Source organism: Camelina sativa, chromosome 2 (genome assembly GCF_030686135.1).
Source record: "Camelina sativa cultivar CO46 ecotype springtype chromosome 2, ASM3068613v1".
Taxonomy (NCBI): domain Eukaryota; kingdom Viridiplantae; phylum Streptophyta; class Magnoliopsida; order Brassicales; family Brassicaceae; genus Camelina; species Camelina sativa.
In genome coordinates this window covers 29,816,219-29,829,552 of record NC_141881.1, presented here as the reverse complement: position 1 = coordinate 29,829,552, position 13,334 = coordinate 29,816,219, and the positions used below count along the sequence as shown (strand labels likewise).

The following is a 13,334-nucleotide window of genomic DNA, read 5'->3' as shown; positions in this document are numbered from 1 at the left end:
ATAAAGTATTATAATTCTACAGCTTAATTAATAATGCTTCCATTGATAATCGAGGTACGAAATTTTCATATATATGTAATATGTTAGTTTTATAATTTGAGGTCTTTATATATAAAAATACGTTTATTGATTAGACCTCGAGGTTTACAAAAATGGTATACATGAAAATTAATACTAACAATGAACATATTTTTATATAAAAATGGTTATTAATTTCCATGTATGCCACATCCTCACGAAGTTACCTTATTTAAAGCCCCTCTAAGCCTTCTTCTCTTTCTCACACCAAACCATAACGGCAACAAAGTTGGATATTAGAGTGGAGCAATGGTAGACGAGAGAGACCACGATACATCTTCTTCATCTCTCCCATCTTTGAGCAAGCAACTGGCAGACACAACTCTTGGAGGAAGCGCGGACGTTCCCGTCGTTGACCTAAGCGTTTCTGATGAAGGTTTTCTGGTGCGTGAGGTGGTGAAAGCGAGTGAAGAGTGGGGAGTCTTTCAGGTGGTTAACCATGGGATTCCAGCGGAGCTGATGCAGCAGCTACAACTGGCTGGGAAACAGTTCTTTGACCTCCCGGAGATAGAAAAGGAAGCTGTGGCGAAAGAGGAAGACTTCGAAGGATACAAGAGGAAGTATCTAGGAGGTATAAACAATTGGGACGAACATCTGTTTCACAGACTCTCCCCACCCTCAATCATAAACTATAAATATTGGCCTAAGAATCCTCCCCAGTACAGGTACGTACGTTTTACGTTATTAATTCAAAACCAAGTGGATTGACTCTCATGTTTTACGTAAAAAAATATATTGTCAAATTTAAACGTTGAATTTTCGTCCATATATTTATTTTGGAACATGGTGGTATCAGGGAGGTGACTGAGGAGTACACAAAGCATATGAAGAGGCTGACGGAGAAGATTCTTGGTTGGCTATCAGAGGGACTAGGGTTACCTCGTGTGGCGTTGACGCAAAGTATAGGTGGCGATACGGCAGAGTATGTGCTTAGGATCAATTTCTATCCGCCAACTCAACATTCGGAATTAACCATAGGAGCTGCGGCGCATAGTGATATGGGTGCAATCGCACTCCTTGTCCCCAATGAGGTTCCTGGACTTCAAGCCTTCAAGGACGAACAATGGTTTGACCTTAACTACGTCGACTCTGCCGTTGTTGTTATCATCGGCGATCAACTCATGGTATAGTTGACTTTTTTTTTTTACTTGGGATTTGCAAATGTTTTGTGGTTTGATTTGTAGATTCAAATTAATTGCAGAGGATGACCAACGGGAGGTTCAAGAACGTGTTTCATAGAGCAAAGACAGATAGGGAAAAATTGAGGATTTCTTGGCCTGTTTTTGTTGCACCTAGGGATGATATGTCCGTCGGACCTTTGCCGGAGCTTACCGGAGACGATAATCCTCCTAAATTCGAGACTCTAATATATAAAGACTATATTGACCAGAAGATAAAAGGTTGGGCGCTCGAAGATCTTCCAGTCTACTGAAAACCCTCAAAACCAAGAAACAAATTGAGTATCATCCAACGATCGATGTCATAATAAAGGATGATATATTGTTTCAAGTGATAGTATCAATGTGTTCGTTGATAATTGTTCTTTCTTCTTTTGGAGTTTCTATAAATGCAATATATGATAATATGGTTTGAGGGTTTCCAATATGAATCCGTGTTCGTTAATTTCTTCTATACATGGTGCATATGGTGCATTAAACTATTTAGGGAACAGAAATATATATACTATATATGTGGAAACGTTAAGTGTTTATTACTTTTTATGATTAAACTAAAGTAGTTTGTTTGGGTTTGGTTTTCTAAAAGATTTTATTACAAAGTGTTACTCTGCATAGTAGAAAGACAAAAACTAGGTTTGACTAATTAAGACGAAGATGTGTCAATTTTGTTTAGTTAATTAAGGTGGAGGGGTCTATCCAAAACCATAGATGGTCTCAACCAAGCAGAGAATGATTGTCGATGAGGTTTGGATGATGTTAACAAGTTGATATGTAGTTAACCCTTTAAATTCGTCTACAAGTCTGCTTAATATAACAGAACCGTATAATTACGTATATAGTCGCCACGGTTTATGATTTGGGCGCCTAGCACCTAAGTGGCCTCGATACAGCTGCCTAAACTGTGCTCTAGACTAATTCATGCACTCTCTGTTTGATTGCAACATGCAAGTTTATTGTAATTTTGTCCAATGTGATGTAGACATTTGATCTTATATCTCAATTATACGATGGACCCACTGCGTTTTTCATGGCAGAGAACAATTATTAGGCTGTGGCAGCGTTTACCAACTACTAGTTGACTACTTGGTTTGTTGATATTTATAAGTTATACGTCCGAGTAATGGCTCCATCTACGATCGAGATGCGACAAGAGATATTTATCAAAAAAAAAAAAAAAAAAAAAATAGGTGTATTTATATACAACATGCAGTTTAATACCCCTAGCAATTTAATACAATTTTTACAAAATGTCTAATACAAAAGAAAATTTGAATCATACTTCGATTGAATTCTTTTTTTTATGTCTTTTGTAGAGAGGTTGGCAATTTTTTCCTTTAAATATAATTTATTAATAAAATTGAATATATAATTTTTAAATGTAATTTGATGTGTTTAGAAATATTATTGAGATATTATCATATTAAATCTAATATAAAACTCTTTAAGAATAAAAAATACAAGATATATACTTAAAGGCTTCTCTTCTCCGTTTCATACTAGAGTGAAGCCATGGAAGACGAGAGAAACCACAACACATCTCCTTCGTCTCTCCCGTCTTTGTGTAGGCAATTGGTGAGCTCAACTCTTGGGGGTGTCCTGGGACTGGACATTCCCGTGGTTGATCTAAGCGTTTCTGATGAAGAGTTCGTAGTGCGTGAGGTGACGGAAGCGAGCCAAGAGTGGGGAGTTTTTCAGGTGGTCAACCACGGGATTCCAACGGAGCTGATGCAGCAGCTGCAAGTGGTTGGGAAGCAGTTTTCGACCTCCCGAAGGCAGAAAAGGAAGCTATGGCGAAAGGGGAGGACTTCGAAGGATACAGGAGGAACTATCTAGAAGGTATTGAGGCTTGGGACGAACATCTCTTTCACAGACTCTCACCACCCTCAATCGTCAATTATGAATATTGGCCTAAGAATCCTCCCCAATACAGGTAACGTACGTACCCGTACGAGTTATTATTTGAAAACCAATCAGCAATAAGGTGGACTGACTCATGTTTATATATGTTAAACTTTGCTTCATTAAGAAATTACCAAATTTTAATTTGTTGATATATTGGGACGTGGCTGTTTCAGGGAGGTGAATGAGGAGTACACAAGGCATATGAAGAAGCTAACGGAGAAAATTCTTGGTTGGTTATCAGCGGGACTAGGGTTATCCCCCGTGGCGTTGTTGCAAAGTTTAGGTGGTGAAACGGCAGAGTATTTGATTAGGATCAATTACTATCAGCCGTCTCCAAAATCGGAATTAGCCTTAGGAGGTGCGGCGCACACCGATATAGGGGCAATCACACTCATCATCCCCAATGAGGTTCCTGGACTTCAAGTCTTCAAGGACGAACAATGGATGGACGTTAACTATATCAACTCCGCTGTGATTGTTTTCATCGGCGATCAACTCATGGTCTCATGCATTGACTTTTTTTTTTTTTTTTTTCATTTAGTTATTATGTTATATATACATATATAGAGTTTATTAGAGTTGGAAATGTTCGAGAATTCATTTTTGGATTTAATTAATTGCAGAGGATGAGCAACGGGAGGTACAAGAACGTGCTTCACAGAGCAACGTTGGATAAGGAAAGATTGAGGATTTCTTGGCCGTTTTTAGTTGCGCCTAGGGATGATATGTCCGTCGGACCTTTGCCGGAGCTTACCGGAGACGAGAATCCTCCTAAATTCGAGACTATAGTTTATAAAGACTATTTGCAGCAGACGATGAAAAACTGGGCGCTCGACAAGCTATATAGTTTATAAAGATTCATCTCTACTGAAAACCCTATGATTTCCTCAATAATTTATGATCAGTACTGTCCAAGTGTTCGTATATAGTATCTTTTTTTTTTTTTTTGATCAAATGTTCGTATATAGTATCTAACTGTTTTTTTTTTTTTTTTTTTTCCTTTTTTTCGTCTTTTGTGTCGTCAATTTATTTGTTTCCTTTTTGAGTTACGTCCAAATGATTATTGTTCTTTCTTCTGCTTAGTTTCTTCTTTGGGGATGGTACATTTAACTGTCGATCTAATTATATTCACGAAGAGGAAATTTTACTTTTTTGTTAACATTTAAAACACGACGACCACATTTACACGTCATCTTTTTAACGGACAATTTTACAGGCACCACATACTGATTTGAGAGCGTATGAGGAGACTTTGCTATTATAGAACATATACATATATATATAGAGTTACTCCGGTGTACTATATATGTTAGTGTGATAGTGTGGTGTCTAGACTAGACAGTCTAGTATACATAATTAATAAAGACTATTAATTTGAACTGGTTAGTAACTAAATTACGATATTTAATTTTTACAAAAAAATATTAAGATATTATATTCACGTATAGCACAACTGCACAAAATAAAACGAAAACCATTTATTGTTAACTAGTGCACATTATAAAACACATGATCAGTTTAACTTGCTGTATTTGTTTATGTTGTCATCAATATGATGGCGTAAAGCTAGACCATACCATATATCTATGCGGAGCAGAGGTGTCTATCCAAAACCATAGGTAAGGTCTGAAGCTAGCAAAGGTTAATTGTCTGTGAGGTTTGATGCTAGAAGATATCTAACCAGTTGCTATAGTTAAAACCGTCTGAAGTCGTCTAACTCTGCTTAACAACAGAGACGTATAATTTCGTATATTGTCGCCACGGTTTATTATTGGGCGCCTAGCTAGTAAGTGTCCTCTAGGCAGCTACCTACACTGTTGTTCTTTAGAATACTGATTTTAAAACTAATTCATACACTGTTTATTCAATTTGATTGCAATAAGTTTACTGTTCTTTGTTAATTAATAAAATGTCCAATATGTGATGTAGACATTTTATCTTATTTCAATATATATTACGATGGACGCATAACGTTTTCCATGCCATATAACAACTATTAGGATGACATGAGTTGTATTTATTTTCGTTGATAATTCATAATTCTAAAAAGTTACATCCAATAATGGTTCCGATTATAACCGAGGTGGGAGATTTGTATGTGAATTTCAATTTTTTGTTTGTTGTTTTAAATACCTCCAATAAATAAAGGGTAAATAAACAACCAATTTACAAAAATGGTATAAACATGCATGCAATCTAATACATCGATCACACTGCCGACACCAATGAATTAAAATCCTGATAGTAGGTTTGTGCATAACAAACTTACCCCCTATTTAAGCCCCTTTTAGCCTTCTCTTCTCCTCTCACACCTATCACTATAAGAAAAACCAACTTCGACACTAGAGTGAAGCCATGGAGGACGAGAGAAAAAACAACACATCTTCTTCATCTCTCCCATCTTTGTGTAAGCAGTTGGCGAGCTCAACTCTTCGGGGAAGCCTGGAACTGGACATTCCCGTCGTTGATCTAAGCGTTTCTGATGAAGAGCTTTTGGTGCGTGAGGTGACGAAAGCGAGTGAAGAATGGGGAGTTTTTCAGGTGGTTAACCACGGGATTCCGACCGAGCTGATGCGGCAACTGCAAGTAGTTGGGAAGCAGTTTTTCGACCTCCCGGAGGCAGAAAAGGAAGCCGTGGCGAAAGAGGAAGACTTTGAGGGGTACAAGAGAAACTATCTAGAAGGTATTAGGGCTTGGGACGAACATCTGTTTCACAGACTCTCCCCACCCTCAATCATCAACTATAAAGATTGGCCTAAGAATCCTCCCCAATACAGGTATACGTCCGTTTCCTAATAAAACAGTAATATCATGAGTTAGAATTTTTGAAACCAATTCGTAATGATTTAGACTGACTCATGTTTTAGGTTATAAATTATTTCCTATCAAAATCTCAAATATAATTTAAAAGTTGGAATTTCGTTGATAATTTGGGACATGCATGGCGGTTTCAGGGAGGTGAATGAGGAGTACACAAGGCATATGAAGAAGCTAACAGAGAAGATTCTTGGTTGGTTATCAGAGGGATTAGGGTTACCTCGCGTTGCGTTGACGCAAAGTTTAGGTGGTGAAATGGCAGAGTATGTGATTAGGGTTAATTACTATCCACCTTCTCGAGAATCAGAATTAGCCTTAGGAGCCGCGGTGCACACCGATATAGGTGCAATCACACTTCTCGCCCCCAATGAGGTTCCTGGACTTCAAGTCTTCAAGGATGAACAATGGTTGGACGTCAAGTATATCAACTCAGCTGTGGTTGTTATCATCGGCGATCAACTCATGGTCTCGTTTATTATGTTTCTTCTTAGTTTTTATATTTTCTTATTTTGTAGTTGGAAACGTTTAGGATTTGATTTATGCATTCAATTAATTGCAGAGGATGAGCAATGGGAGGTTCAAGAACGTGGTTCACAGAGCAACGTTGGATAAGGAGAATTTGAGGATTTCGTGGCCGGTTTTTGTTGCGCCTAGGGGTGATTTGTTGGTCGGACCTTTGCCGGAGCTTACCGGAGACGAGAGTCCTCCTAAATTCGAGAGTGTAGTTTATAAAGACTATTTGCACCAGACAATTAAAAACTGGACGCTCGACAAGCTTCCTCTCTACTGAAAATCCTAAAACCCCATAAACAAAGAACCCTTCGATATATTGAACTGTCAAAGTGTTCGTATCTAATTTTAATTTTATTTTTACTGTTTTGGTTCGCTTTTCCTAGGGTATTTCTCTTCTATTATATATATGGTACGTTAAAGTGTTCAGTACATTCACAAGTACGTATGGTTGTGTACTTGTGTTGTGTGCGTTGAATATTTGAGTGATTGTGTGGTTTTTTTTTTAAACCACCTAAATGTTCAATATTCAAAAAAAAATACCACCTAAATGTTCAACATTCACAAGTACAAGTATTAATTTAAGTGGTTGTAATTAATTGTTGAACATTTAGGTGGTTTTTTTTTTTTTGTCGTCAAAAACATTTAGGTGGTTCAGTGGTTGTATCTTTGATATTCACGACAAACAAATGTTACTTTTGTAACATTTAAAACACGACGAACACAACACTGTCAGCTTTGTTTAGCAAAAAAAAAAAAACACTGTCAACTTTTTAACGGACAATTTAACAAGCACCACATATTGATTTGCGATCGAATAGTTATTAAGTTTAGACGAATTATTTAGTGTTATAAAGACTCATAATTAGTACGTACGTTTGAGTGGGCAAGGCGATCGGGAATAAGACTTGTTGATATTTAACTCTGGTACATATTATGCGAAAAACGAATAAGATCTAAGGTTGTTTACTGTCTTTCAAAAAAGAAAAAAAAAAGAGAGACGAGTACGGACTCTGTCAATTTACTTTATAGTATTTTTCTCAATGATATAAAAAATATGTCACGCACATTGTGTAGATGAAATTATTTAGTTCGTGATTTCAGGAAAACGAGATACACGATCTAGATAATAATCTTCTAGAAAAGAGTAATAATACATTAATACCTATTACTGAATAAATTATTTTTTTCTTTGTTTTGACGTTAAGCTAAAATAGTTCAATATCTATTTTTATAATATTCTTTTGTACCTAATGCACCATAATTGTATGACGATATTACCATTATTATCGTTTTGCGTACTATTTTATTTTTCTTTTCTTGAAAAGTTGGTTAGAATTTAATATTGAGGGAAATAACCACTTCTATATTTTAACGTTAAAAGATATCTGCTTGATGTTACAATGTAATTTACTTAGTTTGACCTCAAAGATAAATGCATTTTAACTTGTTGTATTAGTTTACGTTATATTATATCAAAGTATAACAAAATCCTCTCTTTCTAGATAAAAATGAAAATCTTTCATTATTTTAACAAGTGCACATTACACATGATTTAAAAAACAATGAAACCAATTCTCAAAAACTTAAAAAAAAAAAAATATATATATATATATATATATATATATATTTTATAATGTTTATTTCTTTATCGATTTTAAAATTATATTATCGCAAGCAGTGTACCAGACAACCAGAATCAATATCCTATCTAAAATTCATACCTTCTTTTCCAATCAACGTTACGTACGTCTCTAAACCATTAAGCTAGCTATATATAACGAACCAAATCCGCCCATAGCTAGAAGAGATTAAAAGTACTAAAAAAAACCACCATGGAGACAAATGCAAACCAAGAGAATGCTTCGCTGGATATCCCTGTCATTGATCTAAGTAACCAGGATGAAAAGCTTGTGGCACGTGCGGTGGTCAAAGCGAGCGAAGAGTGGGGGATTTTTCAGGTGGTCAACCACAGTGTCCCGCCGGAGCTGATACGACGGTTGCAAGAAGTGGGGAAGGAGTTTTTCGAGCTGCCCGAGACAGAGAAGGAGGCCGTAGCGAAGCCAAAGGACTCCATGGACACAGAAGGATACAGAACCATGTACCATAAAGATCTAGAAGGTAGAGACGCATGGGTTGATCATCTCTTTCACCGTATCTGGCCACCATCCAGAGTCACTTACAGATTTTGGCCTAAGAACCCTCGAGAATACATGTAAGAAACATTCGAACTTAGCATTAATCATCCAAATACTTGGAATAAATCGTTTTACTATGGATTTCAACAGTGAAGTGACTGAGGAGTATGCAAGTCACTTAAAGAAGCTATCCGAGAAAATCATGGAATGGTTATCAGAGGGATTAGGGTTAAGGCGTGAGGCATTGAAGGAAGGTCTAGGCGGCGAGACGGTGGAGTATCTAATGAAGATTAATTACTATCCACCGTGTGCAGATCCTGATCTGGTCGTGGGAGCTCCTGATCACACTGATGTCAATGGAATCACACTCTTAGTCGCTAATGAGGCTTTAGGACTTCAGGCCTTCAAAGATGACAACTGGATCGACGCAAAGTGCAACCCTTCTGGGATCATCGTCATCATTGGTGATCAAATCCTAGTAAGAAGTTTATGAACTTGAGAGACCATAGTTAGTTAGCCATTATGTGTGTTCCATAGGTTTCATAGAACCATGCATACATGCATGGGTTTTTAAAGAAGTTTCATATGAAATTTTGGGTTAATTTTTTAAAACAAATTTTGGTTAATTTTTTCTTGGGTAATATATTGTGGATATTGCAGAGGATGAGCAATGGGAAGTATAAGAGTGTGCAGCATAGAGCGACGAGGGATAAGGAGAAGACGAGAATCTCGTGGCCGGTTTTTGTGGAATCTAGCCTTGATCACGTTTTCGGACCTCTGCCGGAGCTAATCTCCGGCGAGGATAGTGCTCCCAAGTTTAAGCCTTATGTCTACAAAGACTTCAAATTTCGTAAGCTGAAGAAGCTTAGTCTCGACTGAGATGAAAATCTCATAACAGAGAAACAGAGATGAGTGAGATCATGAAGAAAATCTGTTTTCTTTATTGGGTTTATTGCGTCTGCTACAATAATGAGTGTTGAAGTTTTATCTAAATATCAAATTACAGCATTGTGTGTTTGTCATGTCTCTTGTGTGTTTACGTAATATAATTAAATTTGGATTGTAACGTTCTATCCACATTATCTGTTATCAAATAGCAATAATACAAACAAACCTATATACTTCCTTTTGTTACAATTCAAATATCATTTTAGGATTAGAATCTTGTTTCATAATAGTCTTCCATTTTCAATGCAGGTATTTTGTAAATATTACAGTTTTATTCTTACTTTTTTTAGTTTATTATTACTTATATCAAATAAAAGAGTGTATTAATTAAAGATTAAAAAAATTCATTATTTTTTATATGTGTGAAATTATTTACAACTATAAATAATTTGAAACGGAAAAAATAAATACTTTTTTTTTGTCTTCAACCTAAATAATTTCAGTACGTATTATATTATATATTATATAAATTTTGGTGTACCTGATGCACTAGTCTTCACTCTAGGTTTTTTATGACAATAGCACCATTGTAATTTTGCATTTTGTTTTCATTCTCTTGTTCTATTAATATTGCCAACGAGCAACACAACATTGTAATAATCTTATTATATTCTTGGAAAGTTGGTAAGAATTTAACACTTAGGTAGACAACCAAACATTTAGAATAAAATAAATATCTGTGGAAAAGTAAGATCATTAGGCAAAATAAAAATAATCATGTGGTCGATACTAGAATGACATTCAAATGTAATTTATTATGATTAAATGGGTCTAAACGGCGTGGCTTCGCTGTCGGTCTTACAGTAGTAATTAACCTGAAGAAATTGGTCTTATTTTATAGATAAGCTTAACTTGCTGTATTCGTTTACGTTGTCATCAATATGCGACGTAAAGCTAGACCATACTTATGTGCCAAAACCATATATAGCTGCATAAGGTCTGAAGCAAGCAAAGGATGACTGTCTATGAGGTTTACTTCTAGAAGATAACCAGTTGATGTAGTCAAAACCGTCTAACGTCGTCTAACTCTGGTTAATAACAGAACCGTCTAATTTCGTAGATAGTCACCACGGTTCATGATTGGGCGCCTAGCACCTACCTAAACTATGTTCTTTAGAATACTCATTTTAAAACTAATTCATGCACTCTTTGTCCCGTTAATTAAATATCCAATGTGATGTAGGCATTTGCTCTTATTTCATTTATACGATGAACCCAGAGAACAATTACTTATTAGAGTGTGGGAGCGTTTGCCAACTACGTACTAGTTGTCTTTATTTTTGTTGATATATTCGTAATTCTAAAATGTTACATCCGAATATTGGTCCCATTTATTATATTAATTGAGATGATCGTACTTATACCCTATTTAAGCCCTTTGTAGCCTTCTCTTATCCTTCTCACACCTATCACTATAAGGAAAAACCAACTTGGACACTAGAGTGAAGCCATGCAAGACGAGAGAAACCACAACACATCTCCTACGTCTTTCCCATATTCGAGCAAGCAGTTGGCGAGCTCAACTCAGGGAGGAAACTCCGACGTTCCCGTGGTTGATCTAAGCGTTTCTGATGAAGAGCTTTTGGTGCGTGAGGTGACGGAAGCGAGCCAAGAATGGGGAGTTTTTCAGGTGGTTAACCACGGAATTCCAACGGAGCTGATGCAGCAGCTTCAAGTGGTTGGGAAGCAGTTTTTCGACCTCCCGGAGGCAGAAAAGAAAGCCGTGGCCAAAGAGGAAGACTTCGAAGGATACAAGAGGAACTATCTAGAAGGCATTGACGCTTGGGACGAACATCTGTTTCACAGACTCTCCCCACCCTCTATCATCAACTATAAATATTGGCCTAAGAATCCTCCCCAATACAGGTACGTACGCTTTCCTAATAAAATAGTAATATGAGTTAGAATTTTCAAAAACCAATTTGGCAATATATTAAGTAGATGACTCCATGTTTTTTTTTTGTGAAACTTCGCTTCCTTAAGAAATTGTCAAATTCAATAGTTGGATTTTTGTTGATATTTTGGACGTGGCGGTTATATATACAGGGAGGTGAATGAGGAGTACACAAGGCATATGAAAAAGTTAGCTGAAAAAATTCTTGGTTGGTTATCAGAGGGATTAGGGTTACCAACCGTGGCGTTGACGCAAAGTTTAGGTGGCGAAACGGCAGAGTATTTGATTAGGATCAATTACTATCCGCCGTCTCCAAAATCAGAACTAGCCTTAGGAGGCCCGGCGCACACCGATATAGGGGCACTCGCACTCCTCGTCCCCAATGAGGTCCCTGGACTTCAAGTCTTCAAGGACGAACAATGGTTGGACGTTGAGTATATCAACTCAGCTGTGGTTGTTTTCATCGGCGATCAACTCATGGTACTCTTATTGATAAAAGATATATTTTTAAAATTTAGGTTTGGGAACGTTTAGGAATATTGATTTGTGGGTTCAAATTGATTGCAGAGGATGACCAACGGGAGATTCAAGAACGTGCTTCATAGAGCAACGTTGAATAAGGAAAGATTGAGGATTTCGTGGCCGGTTTTTGTTTCCCCTAGGCATGATATGTTGGTTGGACCTTTGCCGGAGCTTATAGGAGACGAGAATCCTCCCAAATTCGAGACTTTAGTTTTTAAAGACTATTCGCAACAGACGATAGAAAACTGGGAGGTCGACTTGCTATATAGTTTATAGAGAATCCTCTCTACTGAAAATCCCATGAACAAAGAATCCTTCAATACAATTATGATGAACTGTCCAAGTCTTTCGTATCTACTTTTTTTTTTTTTTTTGGATAAGGCGAAGATGAGAATCTCGTGGCCTGTTTCTGTGGAATCTAGCCTTGAGCTAATTTCTGGCGACGATAGTGCTCCCAAGTTTAAGCCTTACGTCTACAAACACTTCAAATCTCGTAAGCTGAAGAAGCTTAGTCTTGACTTGACTGAGAAGAAAATCTCATAACAGAGAAACAGAGATGAGTTTCTCATCATGTAAAACTTGTTTCTTTATTGGGTTTATTGCGTCTTCTTCAATAATAAGTGCTGAAGTGTTATTTAATTATCAAATTACAGCATTGTGTGTCATGTGTCGTGTCGTGTTCGTAATTTAATATGATTAAATTTGGATTGTAATGTTTTAACCACATTATCTGTTATCAAATAGCAATATTACAAACTACCCTAAATACTTTTTTTTTGGTTAAGCCTACCCTAAATACTTTCTATTTATTTTTTTTTTGTCATCAACTTAATTAATTCAATACCTATTACATGTAGTAATTAACCTTAATAATAAGATGAGTATAACTTGTTGTATTAGAACACTTGCATCGGTAAGTTGAAATTGGACATCTAAGTAATAAAAAACGACTTTCCAGAATCTCTTTCAATGTAAGGTAAGTGATGTCTTACCTTACATTTTCATCAATAGACGTAAAACAAAGGCCATACTTATGAAATGATCTTCTATTCCAAAAGAGAGTATGACAGTATGCGTTGAAGTGATTTTTTTTTGTTGAAAAATTGTAAAGTGTTTTTTTAATCAGACAAAAAGCAATTTCTTACGGAAAAAAAAAAATTAAATCCACGAGAAGGGCAAACTTAGATTTGATAATATTTATGTATCAAGGGCATCACCATCTACAACCCTATTAATACCAAATCTTATCGCAACTTACCCTCCGATCAACGTCTCTACACCATTATTTATACGTACACGATAGAAATGAGTAAAACATTTTTTATTTATTGGGTTTGTTGCGTCTAC

The 13,334-nt window shown here is 36.4% G+C and overlaps 4 protein-coding genes and 1 pseudogene across 5 annotated transcripts; all 5 read left to right on the top strand.

Moving 5' to 3' along the window:
• Positions 1-176: 176 nt before the first annotated feature.
• On the top strand, positions 177-1,683 carry LOC104741592 (putative flavonol synthase 5). Its single transcript, XM_010462480.3, has 3 exons — positions 177-743; positions 875-1,202; positions 1,280-1,683. The coding sequence occupies exons 1-3, from the start codon at positions 328-330 to the stop codon at positions 1,508-1,510; spliced, it is 975 nt and encodes a 324-aa protein (XP_010460782.2). The 5' UTR covers positions 177-327; the 3' UTR covers positions 1,511-1,683.
• Positions 1,684-2,763: 1,080 nt separating this feature from the next.
• LOC104741581 (putative flavonol synthase 5) lies at positions 2,764-4,235 on the top strand (annotated as a pseudogene). The gene is made up of 3 exons (XR_015574604.1): positions 2,764-3,186; positions 3,332-3,659; positions 3,782-4,235. The product of XR_015574604.1 is annotated as a putative flavonol synthase 5 (transcript).
• Positions 4,236-5,359: 1,124 nt separating this feature from the next.
• Positions 5,360-6,850, top strand: LOC104741572 (putative flavonol synthase 5). Its single transcript, XM_010462460.3, has 3 exons — positions 5,360-5,935; positions 6,113-6,440; positions 6,535-6,850. The coding sequence occupies exons 1-3, from the start codon at positions 5,514-5,516 to the stop codon at positions 6,763-6,765; spliced, it is 981 nt and encodes a 326-aa protein (XP_010460762.1). The 5' UTR covers positions 5,360-5,513; the 3' UTR covers positions 6,766-6,850.
• Positions 6,851-8,185: 1,335 nt separating this feature from the next.
• LOC104741561 (flavonol synthase 3) lies at positions 8,186-9,744 on the top strand. Its single transcript, XM_010462450.3, has 3 exons — positions 8,186-8,700; positions 8,774-9,101; positions 9,284-9,744. Exons 1-3 carry the CDS (start codon positions 8,321-8,323, stop codon positions 9,500-9,502), a joined length of 927 nt encoding a protein of 308 aa, XP_010460752.2. The 5' UTR covers positions 8,186-8,320; the 3' UTR covers positions 9,503-9,744.
• Positions 9,745-10,766: 1,022 nt separating this feature from the next.
• On the top strand, positions 10,767-12,753 carry LOC104741553 (putative flavonol synthase 5). The gene is made up of 3 exons (XM_019238365.2): positions 10,767-11,437; positions 11,618-11,945; positions 12,033-12,753. Exons 1-3 carry the CDS (start codon positions 11,022-11,024, stop codon positions 12,261-12,263), a joined length of 975 nt encoding a protein of 324 aa, XP_019093910.1. The 5' UTR covers positions 10,767-11,021; the 3' UTR covers positions 12,264-12,753.
• Positions 12,754-13,334: the final 581 nt, after the last annotated feature.

Bases quoted from the DNA above. Each gene is read 5' to 3' on its own strand.
- LOC104741592 (XM_010462480.3), top strand. From the start codon at position 328: ATGGTAGACGAGAGAGACCACGATACATCTTCTTCATCTCTCCCATCT. The intron at 744-874 runs GTACGTACGTTT...TGGTGGTATCAG, and splicing joins AAGAATCCTCCCCAGTACAG to GGAGGTGACTGAGGAGTACA. The intron at 1,203-1,279 runs GTATAGTTGACT...AATTAATTGCAG, and splicing joins TCATCGGCGATCAACTCATG to AGGATGACCAACGGGAGGTT.
- LOC104741572 (XM_010462460.3), top strand. From the start codon at position 5,514: ATGGAGGACGAGAGAAAAAACAACACATCTTCTTCATCTCTCCCATCT. The intron at 5,936-6,112 runs GTATACGTCCGT...TGGCGGTTTCAG, and splicing joins AAGAATCCTCCCCAATACAG to GGAGGTGAATGAGGAGTACA. The intron at 6,441-6,534 runs GTCTCGTTTATT...AATTAATTGCAG, and splicing joins TCATCGGCGATCAACTCATG to AGGATGAGCAATGGGAGGTT.
- LOC104741561 (XM_010462450.3), top strand. From the start codon at position 8,321: ATGGAGACAAATGCAAACCAAGAGAATGCTTCGCTGGATATCCCTGTC. The intron at 8,701-8,773 runs GTAAGAAACATT...GGATTTCAACAG, and splicing joins AAGAACCCTCGAGAATACAT to TGAAGTGACTGAGGAGTATG. The intron at 9,102-9,283 runs GTAAGAAGTTTA...TGGATATTGCAG, and splicing joins TCATTGGTGATCAAATCCTA to AGGATGAGCAATGGGAAGTA.
- LOC104741553 (XM_019238365.2), top strand. From the start codon at position 11,022: ATGCAAGACGAGAGAAACCACAACACATCTCCTACGTCTTTCCCATAT. The intron at 11,438-11,617 runs GTACGTACGCTT...TTATATATACAG, and splicing joins AAGAATCCTCCCCAATACAG to GGAGGTGAATGAGGAGTACA. The intron at 11,946-12,032 runs GTACTCTTATTG...AATTGATTGCAG, and splicing joins TCATCGGCGATCAACTCATG to AGGATGACCAACGGGAGATT.